At 41.4% G+C, this 16,450-nt stretch overlaps 1 protein-coding gene across 3 annotated transcripts in view; it reads right to left on the bottom strand.

Annotated features, from left to right (window-relative positions):
• SH3PXD2B (SH3 and PX domains 2B) overlaps positions 1-16,450 on the bottom strand; it is a 105,454-nt gene that overhangs the window by 38,827 nt on the left and 50,177 nt on the right. For all 3 annotated transcript variants that reach the window (XM_079964785.1, XM_079964783.1, XM_079964784.1), the window contains exon 4: positions 7,949-8,025. In XM_079964785.1, the coding sequence (XP_079820911.1) occupies positions 7,949-8,025 (77 nt within the window). The remainder of the gene's footprint in view (positions 1-7,948; positions 8,026-16,450) is intronic.

Genomic DNA, 16,450 nt, shown 5'->3' with positions numbered 1-16,450 from the left:
CTAGCCCAGCTAGAAAATCCAGGCACATTCTCTATCCACTGTGATACTCCATTGCAAAAGTTTTCCTGGAACTTTAATTTCCAAGTACAGATTCTGATTTTATTATTATTATTAAATAAGTAAATCAGTACAATTCCTGCTTAGAACCATTCAACAGATGTAAAAAAAGAAAAGAAAAGCCAGCAGCAGTGTCCTAGCACTTTTTGCAACTAAAGCACTGGATTTTATGCATAATGTTTTTTAGCACAATAAATCTACATTAATTTCTCAGGCATTGCTTAGAGCTTGCACTTCTATTTCTATGGAGACACTGCATTTTCCAAGTAAAGTTCTTTGTGATCACAATTACTATTGCACATACTGTGAAGAGCCTTGTGATGTAAGTTTTATGGACCACTGCTGGATATTTTTGTGATGGGATGAAGGAGAACTGGCATAACTCTAATATTTCCCATTCCTGAACAATGAAAAATTATTTAGAGATTGCATGCTTTTTAATACCGCAACTGATACTCAGCAATTGTAGGGGGCTTAAGAATGTTTAAAGCATTTTGCAGCCACAATCTTGTAGCCATCCTTACTGACCTGCTTTACGGGATTCTTGTGTTGTGTCCCTGTTTCTGACATGAGGGGCAGGGGCTGAGGATGGCCCACCTAAGCCCCCAGCAGAGGCGAGATTCAAACTTTCTGAGTTTGATCCAGAGCTCAGTCAATTCCTGAACTAAGCTGCTTAATTTATTTTAACACTGTTTGGAGATTGTGGCCTTTCTACCATCCCACTGTTCTCGAGTGCAAAGCCAACCAGTTAGATGGGGAACTGATCACACTGTTGTTTACCCTACCTTAAACACCACCACCTATCACTTGGCATCTGATGGCATGAAGAGACCTTGAGTGGTCCATAATGTTGGTTTCCGTGCTATAGCAACTGATCAGTTTCTATCAGCCTTCGCACATCTGGTTCCTTCCAGATGCTGTTGGACTGCAAGCTCCATCCTCCTTGACCACTAGCCATGCTGGTTAGGACTGATAGGAGTTGGGGGCCCCACCATTTCTGGAGGGCTACAGGTTGCAGAAGTCTGGTTTATATTATCTGCAATGCCATTAACTGCTTGCTAAAAATCAGAAGACCATTTACAGAGCATCTCTCAAACAAACAAACAAAACATCAAACAGTATATCAGTGCCTCAAAATTAATTCCAATGCTTTGGAAGGAAGCTAGTGTTTCATCTTAATGTTCTTAAATATCCCAAGGGTCCAGCACCAAGCCACTGTCACATCCAACTGAAATCCGGACCTCTTCAGAACTTCCATAAACAGCATGTCAATCCTGCTAAATGACATTAGCCTCTCACTCTCTGCCATTTCCCCACCTTCCAAAAAGTAGGTCTGGTTTTCAAAACTGGATGTTAGCAGCATAGTTCCAGGGTTTATATGGTCACTTTCAACAATTCTTTTTCCTAACCAAATTTTGAAAATATAGGTAGGGGGAGTAGCTTTAATAAAACACACTATGAGAATATGATTCTTGTTAGAGACACATGCAAGTCACAGCAGAAGTGGCCCTGTTCATTTACTACTCAGGACAGCATATTGCTTCCATAACAGAAGAGGGGCTTCATATTCAGAAAAACCTTTCCCAATTTTTGTGTGGCGTAAGACACAATTTGGAAAGCCGTTGTTACCTAGATGCACCTTGTATTTTCCCCTACACTCAGAAAAGGCTCCTGCAGCCTAATGGATTCTGGAGGTGAGATTTCGGCTAACAGGCAATAACTTAATTGTCTCTGCAGGAACTTGAGGGGACAGTACTTGGAATATCAGTGTTTCTTTTGGACCAGAGCCCAGAACACTTACTTTCCCCTTCTGTCTACAGGTGTTGGATAAATCAGGGAAATGATGCAGAGCAAGATCTGCAAAATGTTTAAGTATTCAACCTAAGAGTTTGCAGACTGAAATTAGAGAACTGAAGGTTTTACTATAGACAACATCATCTCTGATTTATTTTTATTTTTCTCAAAATGAAGTTCCTCAGCATTTCACCATTCTTCATCAACAACAGGTGACCAAATGATCCTCTGCTTATTATTCACCACAAGTTGTTATTTCTGCTTTGACACAAATTATTCCCATGTCTGGTGGTCTATCAACAAACTGATCCATTTTTTGTGCCTTGATATACTATCCTCCTCAATACTTCATCTCTCATTCTTCAATCTATGCTCCCCAAGAAAAAGTGACCTACTAAGTACCAAGGGTTCGTAAGAATCCTGACAAACAGCAACTACTTTTTATATTGTGATCATTAGGGCTGCACAGTATTTTCATATTCACACAATATTGTATTCTCTTCCTCTTAACGGCTCAAGGAAGGAGTCAGAGATTTGCATGATATTCACATTTAAAGTGTTTCACATTTAACGTGCTTACATAACCACGCTGCAAACCATTGTTAAAATTACTTTTTACAAATCCAACCTGCCTCTCTTATCAATAAATGTGATATGAAGCAGTGAGTAAGATAATTTAGAATAAAACATTTTGCTTAATCTTCACCAGGCTACACAAATACTTGTAATTTTAAAACTCTGAAATCAGTTCTTTGATCTCAAGAAATACCTGCTCTCCCAAATTTATCAACAACTCCTCATGTAAGGAGGGGTTCAGTTCATGTAAAACTTTGGGAAATATGAAATGGCTGTTCTCTTCTTGCTTTGCAAAGTTATAGAGCAAGAGTCCAATCCAAGATGGTTACCTCATAAGGAGCAGGCTAATTAAACATCTTCCCAAAGTCGTGATGTATCTAAAACAGCTGTGGCCTTTTGGGGGTGGTATACACCCCTCCTTGGGCTTCAACATTTACCACATAAGAAATACTGATGAAACTAGGGGCAGTTTGTAAAAATATCCATAATTTATTGTTTGGGCAGAACTCCAAAACCACAGTACCTAATGTGATCAGTATTATAGCAGTTTTATTTTGTCAGTTTGTAGTAGCTTCTGTTCACTGCAGAATGTAATGAACAGTTTGCATTCATATCATAGCTACTATGACTATTTGTACTTTTTTGTTAGCTTTAACCAAAAGGTTAGCATGGATCAGTACCCCTTGGTTATGGAGCTGACAAATTTAGGCAGGGCTATTATGGTGTCTATTTCCTTTTCTCCTATGAGATCATACAATATCTGGCAAAGTAAAGGAAGGGGCATACAATGCTGGGAAAGATGAAGAACAGACAGGTGTTGGGATACATATCAATTCCTGTTCTAAGTTTGATGAAAGCGTTCCGAGGCATGAATTTTGTACAATGAACAGAAACGATGGTAGGCGTTCATGTTACTGATGTGGGAGTTAGGCTGCCGCTCCCTAAATTCCTCAGCACCTGCTCAGAAGATTGATGGTTTGGGAAGTGCCACAACCTTTGTGATGTGTGTGGTAAGATAGCCAAATGTTTTGTTCCTTATGAGGTAATTACCTAAGCAAAGAATCTTGGACTATGATCCTGTGGCCCAAATGGAAGAGAGTCTTTTACTTGTCTTCCTGCCCCACACTTGCCTTTTTAAGGATTTTATTGGGTTGGTGTATATCACCAACATTTTATCTGTATGCTGCTATACTGTAGTTAAAACCATGCTCCTGGCAGCTTGCAATATTAAAAGGTTTACAAAATTTATTTATTGTCATGAATAAATAAAACACATCAAAAGGTACACAACCAAACTGAACAACTGCCACATAAATCATGAAGAATAATAAGATCTAAAAATGAAGATACAAAATAACAACAACAATAGCAACAAAATCCCACCAGCAAAAACTGTTAAACAATACAGGGGTACACCAGGTTAATAACTTAATTCGTTCTGGAGGTCCATTCTTAACCTGAAACTGTTCTTAGCCTGAGGTACCATTTTAGCTAATGGGGCCTCCCGCTGTTGCTGCCGCTCGATTTCCGTTCTCATCCTGAAGCAAAGTTCTTAACCCGAGGTACTATTTCTGGGTTAGCGGAGTCTGTAACCCAAGGTACCACTGTATGCAGCTGCATTAGTTTTAGTCACCGGATTTCATTCTTACTGGGACGAATGTTGTTTGCAGTTAGCGATACTGCTAGTTCTCTTTGTTTAAAGGTAAAGGTACCCCTGCCCGTACGGGCCAGTTGTGTCCGACTCTAGGGTTGCGCGCTCATCTCGCTTAAGAGGCCGGGAGCCGGCGCTGTCCGAAGACACTTCCGGGTCACGTGGCCAGCGTGACGAAGCTGCTCTGGCGAGCCAGCACCAGCACCGCACATGGAAACGCTGTTTACCTTCCCACTAGAAAGCGGTACCTATTTATCTACTTGCACTTAGGGGTGCTTTCGAACTGCTAGGTGGGCAGGAGCTGGGACCAAAAGACGGGAGCTCACCCCGCCACGGGGATTCGAACCGCTGACCATACGATCGGCAAGTCCTAGGCATTAAGGTTTTACCCACAGCGCCACCCGCATCCCTTCTCTTTGTTTAGTGAAGTTATTTTTGTGTGTTTTATGGTTTTCAATTTAGTACTCATTATATACTGTGGATCCACATGTTAGAAGTCATCTTGAGGGGGCTGACCTTAAAACGTAGCCTACAAATATTTCATATAGATCAATAATTGTAGCAGCCAGTGTTTCCATGCTGGCCACAGAGGAGGGAAATCTTCCTCACAGCCAGCATGGAAGTGCAGTGGACTAGTGTCTTAACAGGTGGGAATTGCTTTCTGTCAAATAGGCTGGTGTAGCAGGAAAAGGACTGAGGAGTGAGCTTCCCTTTTTCTGCAGCCAGCATGCAAAACAAACAGGCTGGTGGAGGAGAAAGAAAGAAAGAAAGAAAGAAAGAAAGAAAGAAAGAAAGAAACATACAGTCTCAACCAGCGCACTCACACATACCTCCATAGAACTCCTGGTAACAGCTGACCTGTGTAAGAGGTGTGTGCCACCCATATATATGAGAGTGATTTTGTGTGTATTAAAAAACCAAAGCAAGTGCCCTGATCACCTGAACCCACCCATGTTTTCTCCTGCTCCGGAGGCTAGGACACAAACCAATGGATTCAAGTTACAAGAAAGGAGATTCCAACTAAACATCAGGAATAACTTTTTGACAATTAAGAGTTGTTCAACTGACTCCCAAGAGAGCTGCTGAACTCTTCTCCTTTCGAGGTTTGTAAGCAGAGGTTGAATGGCTATCTGTCATGTATAATCTAACTGAGATTCCTGCACTGCAGGGGCTGGACTAGATGACCCTCAGGGTCCCGCGCAACTCTACATTTCTATGATTCTGAAAGATTGTACTGGGAAATGATGCTTTCCCCTCCTTTCCCAAGCAAGCAAAGAAGAGAAGTGGAGAGATTGTTGCTTATGCAGCTTCTGAAAAGGATGTGGTCGCAATTAATTCTTGTAACGCTCAGCATTTGCTGTATATCCACAAACCACAGTCATCTCTGTGATTTATTTATCTGTGCTCAGTTGGAATACAATTTTCCTCCCCATGGTGGTTTCCCTTACGAAAAGCATGGAAAAACAGCAGCAGATAAGTTGTACTGCTAGAGTGGTGTCCATATCATGGCAAGCCAGGCTTCCTTGTGTGAACCTACTCCACACCCATCCTTCCCTGTTAGCAAATACAGAGTTAAATGTCAGCTGTTGGAAGGCCAAGAGTGCAGTCTTGGTTACCTGGTTATCATTAACTAAAAGAAAGAAATACTAAGGTGGTTAGATCACATCTACAACATTATAGATGATAGAAAGTCAAACGGATTTGTTAAATTTAATGTCATCAATAGCATTGTTTTGTAGGAGCCGGCGGCTGCCTCATCACCTATGGACTTCCTCCCTCTTTAAAAGCAAATGTGTGTGTACACAGGTGTGCCTATTTGGGCATATTTTAACCTATTCCGTGACAAGAGGAACAAGCATATCAGAAGCTGAATGAATGAAAATTGTATATACACATACATGTATTTCACACACATTTTACTACAGATTATAAGAGCAACCCCAACACAAAAAACACATATTATAAAACAAAACAAGCACACACACACAATTTCAAAGAGACTTCCCCAGATTGTAGGAAGATAATGATATCGTAATTATTTAATGCATTTCTAACTTCAAAAGGTTAAAAACCTAGAGAATTCAATATAAAAAAACAGTTGCAATATAATTTTGATTAGTGATATCATATAAATTGAATGACCACTGGGGTATCTTCCCCAGAAATATGGGGCAATGCACACTGTGCTTTTTTCTGGCTTAAGCATCCCTATGACCAACACCACCACTCCCCTTCTGCCGAATCCAATGCAGACTTTTGACTTTTCCATCCCATCAGCCCCTAGTATCAAAAACAAATTGCTTTTTATACATGGCAAGTCCTACCAAATCCATCCCTGCAGAACTGTGCCATTTCTTTATGTTTTTAATTGAAAATATTTATATGTGTTCCTGCACTAGCATGCACATGTGTACAGTGGTGCCCGGCAAGACGAATGCCTCGCAAGACGAAAAACTCGCTAGACGAAAGAGTTTTCCATTTTTTGAGTCGTTCCGCAAGACGAATTTCCCTATGGGCTTGCTTTGCAAGACGAAACGTCTTGCGAGTTCTTGCGAGTTTGTTTCCTTTTTCTTAAAGCCGCTAAGCCGTTAATAGCCGCTAAGCCACTAAGCCGCTAATAGCCGTGCTTCGCAAGACGAAAAAACCGCAAGACGAAGAGACTCGTGGAACGGATTAATTTCATCTTGCGAGGCACCACTGTACACCCCTGTTCCACAGGTCCTTCTTACTTCCTTCCATACTAATCTGAGAAGCATCTCTTTTCTAATGACTAGTACACGGGTAGGCAAACTAAGGCCTGGGGGTCGGATCCGGCCCAATCGCCTTCTAAATTCAGCCCAAGGATGGTGCAGGAATCAGCGTGCTTTTACCTGAGTAGAAAGTGTCCTTTTATTTAAAATGCATGTCTGGGTTATTTATGGGGCATAAGAAGGAATTTGTTCGTTCGTTCATTCTTTTCCCCCCCCTTCAAAATACAGTCCGACCCCCCACAAGGTCTGAGGGACAGTGGACTGGCCCCCTGCTGAAAAAAGTTTGCTGACCCCTGGACTAGTATAATGGGACTGAAGGAGGCAGTCTGAATAATATTCAAGTGAGATTTCATTTGAACTAAGCTATTTCAAAAGGGGAGTAGGATAACCTAACACACTTTGAAACCATTAAAGGCAGTTGCTTTCATTTGACCAACAATGCCATCATCTTCAAGCTACAATGAGAGCAGCTGTCACTTGGCATGAAAAGGAACAACAACAACATTTATTATTTATCTTAGTGAGAGCTGCTTTTTTCTGATGGGACTCAATGGTACACTGGAAGACAGGACACTGGGTGGATGTGAAGAGTAGATAGGGCAAGGTGGGGGGAGACACTGAAGAAGTGAGAGGGGGGCACAAAGTGTGGCTTCAATTAATTGAGGGGGGACAGGAGAGAGAAAGGCAGGTCATGGTGAGTACCAGCACCTTCCTTTCCTAGACAAAAGCACTGTTATTAAGCATTTATGTAGTGCATTGTAAATGTCCAAAGTGCTTCCTTATGTCAGCATAACTACTCTGTGGGTAAGTCTGCAGAGTAAGAAACATTCAAGGTCATCGTTGATGAGTTCTTACTCAAGTGAAAATGCATTAACACAAACTATGGTAGCATATAATAAGACAAAACAGAAAAGGTAACTTACTGTGTATCCTGGTGCCCTCTGGATGTTTGGGACTACAGTACCCCAACAGCCCCAGCCAGCATGACCATGAGTATGATGGGAATTGTAGTCCAAAACACCTGGAGGTCACTAGAGCAGGGAAGGCTGCTGTACTGAAACCAGCTGCAAACAATGTATCTCAACAATCAGCACAAAACTTGGAAGAAAACACCGCTTACCTTGCAGTACTCATCAATGGGTATAAGACGCTTGATAGCAACATCGCGAATGTGGCTTCGGCGGAAGAGGATCTTGCCTACGGAAGGAGAGACAAGAACAATGCAAGTCACTGCTTGTTTGGGTAATCCTCTGGTTCATTAGAACCTCACTTCTCAAAGAACTCCTTGATTGCTATCTTTATTCAGTGGCTCAAGCACAGACATATCCCATAAGGGCATTCAGACACATGGCAAAGCAAATGTTACACTGGAGGAAGCAAATCACGCTAACATAATCCCATGGAAATAATTTCATTCATAGCTGTGATTTTAGATTGTTGGCCATTCATTCCATCAGGGACTGTGGAAACTCTAAAAATATAAATTAGTTCTTTTTTCAAGTTCACAGTGTTATTTGTTGAATGCTTCTTCCCTGTTGGAACATTGCCCAGTTGATTTCAACAGAAATTAGTTTTGACTAAGGATAGTGGAGCAGGGTGTGTGCGTGCATTATCAGACAGGATAGAAATGCAAACCGATGAATTTTTATTTATTTATTTATTAAAAAAAACCTTTTCAACTACACCTTTTTTTAAAAAAAATAATACTATTAATGTTGCTCAAAAACTAACAATTTATTTAAAAAAACCAATAAGAAATAAAACAGCAGTTAGCAGCAATCAAGATAAACAAACAAAAGAGAGAGAAGGGAAGGAAGCCTAATCTGTTGACTCATACTACAGAGCAAACCTGTTTGCACCAGGTACACCAGAGTTATATTGGAGTTTCCTGCAGCAAACCCAAGGTGAAAACCACAGCTATGTATTCCTTAAAATACCCCTGTAGATATGTGTGGAAGCCTTGATTGTATGTGTATCAGTGATTTACAGTTTTTGCCACAGATATACCAAGATGCTCCCTGCAACAAGTGCACCTGTCCCTTATAACAAGTAAAACTGCTTTGTCTGGACGTTCCTGCTGGAACAAAAAGGCAATGGTGATTCCAGTCCATAAAAGCTTGCTCAGTTTTCTTTTCTGCCTTTTTGGATAGGTGACCACAAAACTGTCATGCTTGTAAGGTGAGAATGTACTGTATTTTTCTCTCTATAACACTCACATTTTTTCTCCTAAAAAGTAAGGGGAAATGTCTGTGTGTGTTATTGAGCGAATGTGTGTTCCCTGGAGCTGACTGGCCCGAGTGCAGGGGCAAAAATCAGGCAAAAATCAGATCGAGAGTCACGGAGGAGAGGAGGCTGCTGCTTTCCTGCATTCTGCCTCAGGGTCTTACTGCCCACCCTCTTCTGTTTTCGGTTGCTGTGTTTGCTCAAATGCAACAAAGAGCAGGGAAATCCCCTGCCCTCCTGGCAAGCAGAGGGGAAAGGAAAGGATCGCGTCCTTCCTTCTAATTCCTTCCTAGTCACACTGCGTGCAGGCTCCAGCCCACCCGGCTCAGCATTCTAGGGACTCACAGGCAGCCGGAAAACATGCAGTGGGGGGGGAGAGGGGGGGCTGGCTTGGGTGGGTGGCTGGGGGAAAACTTTTGCCTTCCTTTCCTCCCTTCCGTTAAACCCCTCTCCTGCATTCTTAGCCAGCTGCTTCTCTGCACACCCCTCTCGTGCTCCTTGTCCCTTCTGTGTTTTTCCTTCCCTCCCCACTTAAAACGTGGTTACAAAGCATGGATCCACATGGATCCTCAGGATCTTTGCATTGGGTCACCCCAAATTCACCATCAGATCACATAGCATGTCCATGGCTACAGCCTGAACCAAAAAAACCCACGCCCCACTGTTTCCTGGGGCCACAATGGTGCCAAAACGTGGTTACAAAGCACAGATCCTAATGGATTCTCAGGATTTTTGCATTGGGCTACCCGAAACTCACCGTCAAATCACATGTCTGTGGCCACAGCATGAAGCACAAAAATGATACATCCACTGTTTCATTCAGAATTTTTTTTCCTTGTTTTCCTCCTCTAAAAACTATGTGCGTGTTATGGTCAGGTGTGTGTTATAGAGCGAAACATACGGGATATACTTTGAGAAGGAAGTAAAATGGGAGCTGTTCCTCCAGTGTGAGTGGCATTGAACTAAGAAAGCCAACACTCCTTTTCATGTACACATGCACTGTTTGTACTCCAAGAGAGAGGACCAACGGAAACATTCAAAGATGCTTACTATAGACAGGTCCTGCCCTAAGTGAGACAGCTGCCTCAGGAGGACAGAGCTCGGAGTGCCATGTGGCCTGCTACACTAGCCTGCTGTCTTCAGCTGCAGTAGAAGAAACTGTCCTTTCATCAGAATTGGAATTCCACCAGTCCAGCTGGCTTCTGTATGTGCCTTGGGGAAGGGTGCCATATTGTCCTCCATCTCAGGCAGCAAAGTATCTTGAACCAGCCCTGGCTGAAATAACTCTGTCCTTATCCATTTGAGCTCATGTTTATGTCAAACTCTTGACTAGTAAGAGTTATCACAGGTGGAGGGGCAGATAGCTAGCCTAGAATCTATTTGCCCAATGAGCTAGTTTTGCAAATTCAAAGAAGAAATTATGATAGTCAAGTGTTTTTGAATTAATGATGGTCTGTTTGCCTACTGAAGTTGCATAGCACCATGCAGGACTTTACCCCAATTGGATCTGATGACTCCTGAATGTTTGAACCACCCCAGGGAGGGAAGAATCTGTGTACAGAGCCTGAATGACAACTGCACAGGAGTTCAGCAAAGGAGTAACTTTTCAAAAAATATGATGTAGTAGAAAAGGCATTCACAACTTTTTCTTCCAAGTTCAACAGCCCATATGAAGTTTCCCACCATCGTAGCTGCAGTTCTGAAGCAAGGAACATGGAAATTTGAATCAATCTGTCAGCAAGTCAAGCAAGATTGTGAATAAGTCCTTCATGGAAAAGTTTAAGATGCTGGCTCCTTTCTTATATCCACAATGGAACAAATTTCATTATCTTGGGGGTGGGGTCCTTGTTTTATTGACAATAATTTTGGTCCAAATTCTCTGTGGCCACAAATTATAAAATGTAATGTGCCACTACATCAACTAAAATCATCATGGAATTTTCATTATATTTTTCCAGTTGGTAGAAACTGGATATTCCAGTAACTAGGGTCAGCAGTGCTTCTTTCTATATTTAGAACTCAGACAGCAATTGGGTTGGCGTCTCTCCAAGATTCACTCAGTCACCAGAGTTGAAAGAAAAATTATAACTCACATTTTCTTATTGATGTGCACATAAAACATGCAAGCAATCAGAGTAAATGGCCAGTTAATCTCTCTAGCCATTTGCACAAGCAATCACAGTAATGCATGTTCATTACTTCAACACATCCATGAACATTATGGCTTTTCTATTTGATCCAGAGATATTGCATTCTTTTAAACTTTTGTGGGGTTTTTTAAGGCAGCAGACAATAGAGTAGGAAAAGCACAAGTGCTCTATGAGGACTCACAGAAAGCAGAACACAGCTCTCACATTTTCAGCTGGTGAAAGACACACCGCTATGCTTCCTGTACCAATTAATCTGGTCTGATACAGTTTAAACAACATTAGTGCCACATTTTTATTACTGTATGTGGGGCTAATTAATGAGAACGGATCCTGACAAGACAAAGATCTTGTGGTTGAGTGGTCCACAGGTACAGGACCTGGGTTATTTATCTTTTCTGGATGGAGTTCCACTCTCTCTGTAGAAAAAGGCATGCACTTTGGGTGTGCTCCTGGAACCATCTCAGCCATCAAGAGGTCCAGGTGATGATATCTGTGGCTCATAACGCCTACTACCAACTTCGGCTGGCATAACAAATATTCCCTTTCCCATATAGTACCAGGTGCACAACCTGCGGCCCTCCAGATGTTTCTGGACTACAACTTCCATCAGCCCCAGCCAGCATAGCCAGTGATCAGGGATGGTGGGAGGTGTGGTCCAACATCTGGAGGGCCACAGGTTGTGCACCCCTGCTGTACAGGAATAGTTTGTCTATTGTGGCCTACGCATTAGCAACCTCGCAATTAGGCTACGGCACTGCATTATATGTGGGATGATCCTTGCACCTGCTCCAGAGGTTGCAGCCTGTGCAAAATTCAGCACTAGAGTGCTGAGTGAGGTAACTTACTGTAAACATGTGTCATTTGCGTTAAAGAAAGAGAAAAGCACCAGCTGCCAGTTAGTCATTTGTTACTGACTTTTAAAGCCAAAACAATTTAGGACCACCTTCCCTTGTACAGACCCAGACAAACTGTACACCCTTTAGAGAAGGCTCTGATGGCCAGACTATTATATAGTGTCACAATGTGATAGAACAAAAGCAGGTTCTTTCAGAATCTAGAACACTACAGTGGTACCTTGGGTTACAGACACTTCAGGTTACAGACTCCGCTAACCCAGAAGTAGTACCTTGGGTTAAGAACTTTGCTTCAGGAGGAGAACAGAAATTGTACTCTAGCGGCGCGGTGGCAGCAGGAAGCCCCATAGGCTAAAGTGGTGCTTAAGATAAAGAACAGTTCCAGGTTTAAGAACAGACCTCCAGAACGAATTAAGTTCTTAACCAGAAGTACCACTGTATTTGGGATGCTTCCACTGTGGTAGGTTTTAAATGCCTGTGAAAAACATACGGTACTCATTTCTTCAGGCTTTCTGTGTCTCTATTTTCTGATCACACAGCTAGAACATTTCTGTAGTAATTTTCCACGAAATATTTTACCGGGTTACTAATGCATTTTGATATTATGTATTTATTTATCGCTCGTGATACCATACTTTATGCAAACAGTTTAGAGATTTTGTTGTATTAAGTGGCATAGAAGTCAAACAAACAAGGGATTTCCAGTAACGTCAAGATTTGTTTATAGTCTAGTTATAAGCAAGCCTTTAATATAGCCTTGCAAATATGAGTATTACTAATTTCCTAGAAATATTTAAAAACATTCTAATCAATTTATGTATATAGAGAGCAGTTGTGTGTTTTAACCTGATAAATTAAATAAAGGTATATAGCTGAGTTAGTAAGAAGCCAGCTAGTCATAAATATACACAAAATTTCTCCTCTCCTTGACTGCTAGGGGAAGTGACAGATACAGGAACTCTGCCAGCATCTTAAGATGTAGAAACGCTACTGCTCCTTCTCCCTCCACTCCAAGGAGCAGACATTTTATTTATATACAATGCCCTGCCCTATTCTGAAGTTACACTTTTAAAAAAATCACCACAGTAGCCTTCTCCCCTTTGCAGCAGTTTCCTTTGCAAAGGGCAACCATTAATGTCCCACACACAAAACCTTCCAAGAGACATAAATATTAAAGAAGCAATCTTGAAAGAGGCAGGCACCCTCCAATTATTCAGGCCACATTTTTATGACATGAACTGACCCCATACTTTTTTTTTTTAAAAAAAGAATGTATTTCTGCACAATTTAGCCATTTATTTTCAGCACAACTCTGCAAGAAAGAAAACCATGAAACAGAAACATCAGCACTGTGTTTAGGAAAGAGTTCAAAGCCAAGTCCTTTAAAAGATACTCATACAAATATGCTTCCTTATTCCTAATGAGATTTGACTTGTTCTCGATTTTACATTAGACACCTGCAAGTATAATAGCTTCAGGTATAAAATGTTGTCTTTATTTCTAAAGTGGGCAATGCCAATGTGTGGAAATGTTGCTATTTAGGTTTGTGCTGTTCTGAAAATGGATTATAAGCACTTGCATTCCCACAACAGAGGATTTCCAAGGCAGCAATCCTGGTCAGTTGAAAAGAGCTGGACTAAGCATCCAAGCTTTGAACTAGGAGTGAAGGAGAGCACAGCAATGGCGAGGTTTGTAAATCTACCACAAATTGCATCATATGCCGTATGTGAAGAACATCTACATTAGAACAAACAACTTCAGTTTCTAGAGACAGACAAGGCAGATTGCAATCGCAACTCCTTTAATCATTTAGCCATTTATATTCCCTTCCTTGGACAGTTCCATGTATCAAAATGCCTGCTCAAGAGGCTTCTTATCTGAGCATTCAAAGGGCAGGAATAGAAAAGGTCTCTCTCAATCACAAAATAATGTATAGCTGTTTTAAAAGCCCGCTCCTTACAAACTCAACTATTAAATAATTTCAAGTTTGTCACCTTAAGAAACTGCAAGTTAGCCGCTTCCCAAAAGGCAATCCTTTCAATTAGCTAAGTTGATTTGGTAGCCAATATGGCAAGCCCCAAATGTTGTTGAACCGGTGGCCCTCCATGTCACTGGAATACAGCTTCCATCATCCCTAATCACTGCTCATGTTGGCTAATGGGACTAATGGGAGATAGAATCAAACAATATCTGCAAGGTCCCCCATCAGTACCGTGATTTAAAGGGTAGCCAAAGTACCACCACTCACATTTTTTTAATATTTAAAGCTCAAAGTATACATGGGTCAGAATGCAAACTATTTCCGGCGACTATAACAAAAATATCTGGGGTCATTTTAGACATTAGATAAATAGGTTGCATGCTACATAAAGGAAACCAGCAAAGCTATGTAAGGGTACAATCCCCAATGAAGAGGTAAGGCTTCACATCCCAAGCGGGGAATGTCAAAGACACCAGAAAAATCTGCACAGGAATATCCAATTACATTAACTTCCTCAATCTCCTTGCTTACATCAGTTCATTTGGTTATTGCTTTTTCAACATCTGAGAGTATTAGGGAAAATCCTACATGGCAACAATATAAGGCTAAACTCTAGAAGCAGAGAAAGAAGTTCAGCTGAAAAGAGTCAAGGCAGACTTTCTGCTAGGTAATTATCGAGCTGTTTTCAAACTAAAACTAAATCAGTTCTTGTCCCATCACAAAGGAGTGAAGGCTGCTAACATACTAACATACATGAAGAGCTATGTGCATAAAATATATATTCTCCTTAGAGATAGTTGTCTGAAAAAGTTTAACTGCAACTCTGATTTCATATTTAACAAGCATTGTACTAAGTCATATTGGCTGGCATGAAAATTTTATTTTGCTGTATTATTAGGTTATCAAGCAATTTTATTAAACAACTCATTTTTAAGGATAAAGGGAAAACTTTCCACCCCACATCACTGGGGTTTCTGTCAGATGTTGGATGGTGAGTCCCATCCCTCTTTGTGCCTGTACAGCACTCAGGGTGGGCAGTGATTCAGTTGGCTACACCTTTTTTTAGGAAGCAAGGTTATCTTTTGGCAGAACCTGCATTCTTTGCAGAAAGTGCACCTGTCATACCTTTGAATGTAATTACGTACTGTGACTGTATTTCCTCACCATTCTCTTCCCATCCCACTTTTACTCTTTTGAAAGAAATACACTTTTCGTCACCTCTCAAATTATACTCTGCCTGGTTTGGCCTCCAGTTCACTTTTAAACATATGGACACCATCTCTTTCCAGGAGGAAAAATTAGATGCCTGGAATAGGCAGATATGCAATGCGGCTACAGCTTCAAAGAGTGCTTGCCACAAGAGTGGCACAGCAGCCTACTGTCAACATCAAATTAAATGGCCTTGTGAGCGCTGGTTACAGGGACACATCCTTCCGAGAGAATGCAATACAATTTTAAATGTATGCCAGGGGCTGCATGGTTGTGACACAGCATAAGGTGGATTGGCAAACAAAATCAAAGTTAATTGGGTCCAGACAGTCCAGGCAGCAAACGAAAGGCTGTACTAATAATTCTACTCACTATTCTATTATGCTGAGGTGATGTACTGCAGTGGCTAAGAGACAGCACTATGAACGAAGAAGTCCAAAGATTGAAACTTATCACGTCATGCACATGAGAGTTAAGCGCCTCACTCTGACAGTAATGGTTCAGATTCAACTTTTCACTGGTCTTGGGGAGGGGGGTGCATCTGAACTCTACTTGAAGCTTTGCCTAAGCAAAATAAGAACACAAGTACATGCCCCCCCCCAAGTTGCCATGATTCTACAGGGAGTGTTCAAGAAATCTGATGGAAAAAAGGCTAACAGGATCTCAAGCAGCGCAGCATGGGAGGGAGGCAGAAAGCAGATAACAATCTAACTTCAACATTTTTATCCTGTTAAATCTTCTCCTTTGGAAGTCCGCCATGGTCTTCAGCTTAAGCTTCCACAAAAGCAATTTCACAGCCAAAGTTAAAAACTTTGGCTTTGGGCAAAGTTTTGTTTCCATACAGTTCTATCCAGCCCCTTCAAGGAAACACTGGTGGGAACAGCCTCTAGATCACCATGGATATAGGGAGTTTGGAAAACTTAGTTCTGCTTATAAAAGCTGCTTCCTGAAAGATTTGGCAGACACTACACATCGCTAATCTAGAGGAGCTCATTTGTTGTTTCAGCTCTCTTTCTTTCTTGGGGTCTCCCTCTTTCAATTTCCCCACCAACCCACCTTTCATCTGTAGAGCATTCTGCACAGTTGCTTGGACATTTAGAAGAGGGCATAGCCTCTTATTCCACCACAGCTTGTGAGCAGAGTTCTGTATTTTGCAAGTTCATGACGTAAAAATAAACTATACATACCTACGACCATTTTAGGCT

Source organism: Podarcis cretensis, assembly GCF_951804945.1.
Source record: "Podarcis cretensis genome assembly, chromosome: 2".
Lineage (NCBI taxonomy): Eukaryota > Metazoa > Chordata > Lepidosauria > Squamata > Lacertidae > Podarcis > Podarcis cretensis.
Note: the sequence above shows the minus strand (reverse complement) of the source record. Positions and strands in the feature narration are given on the sequence as shown.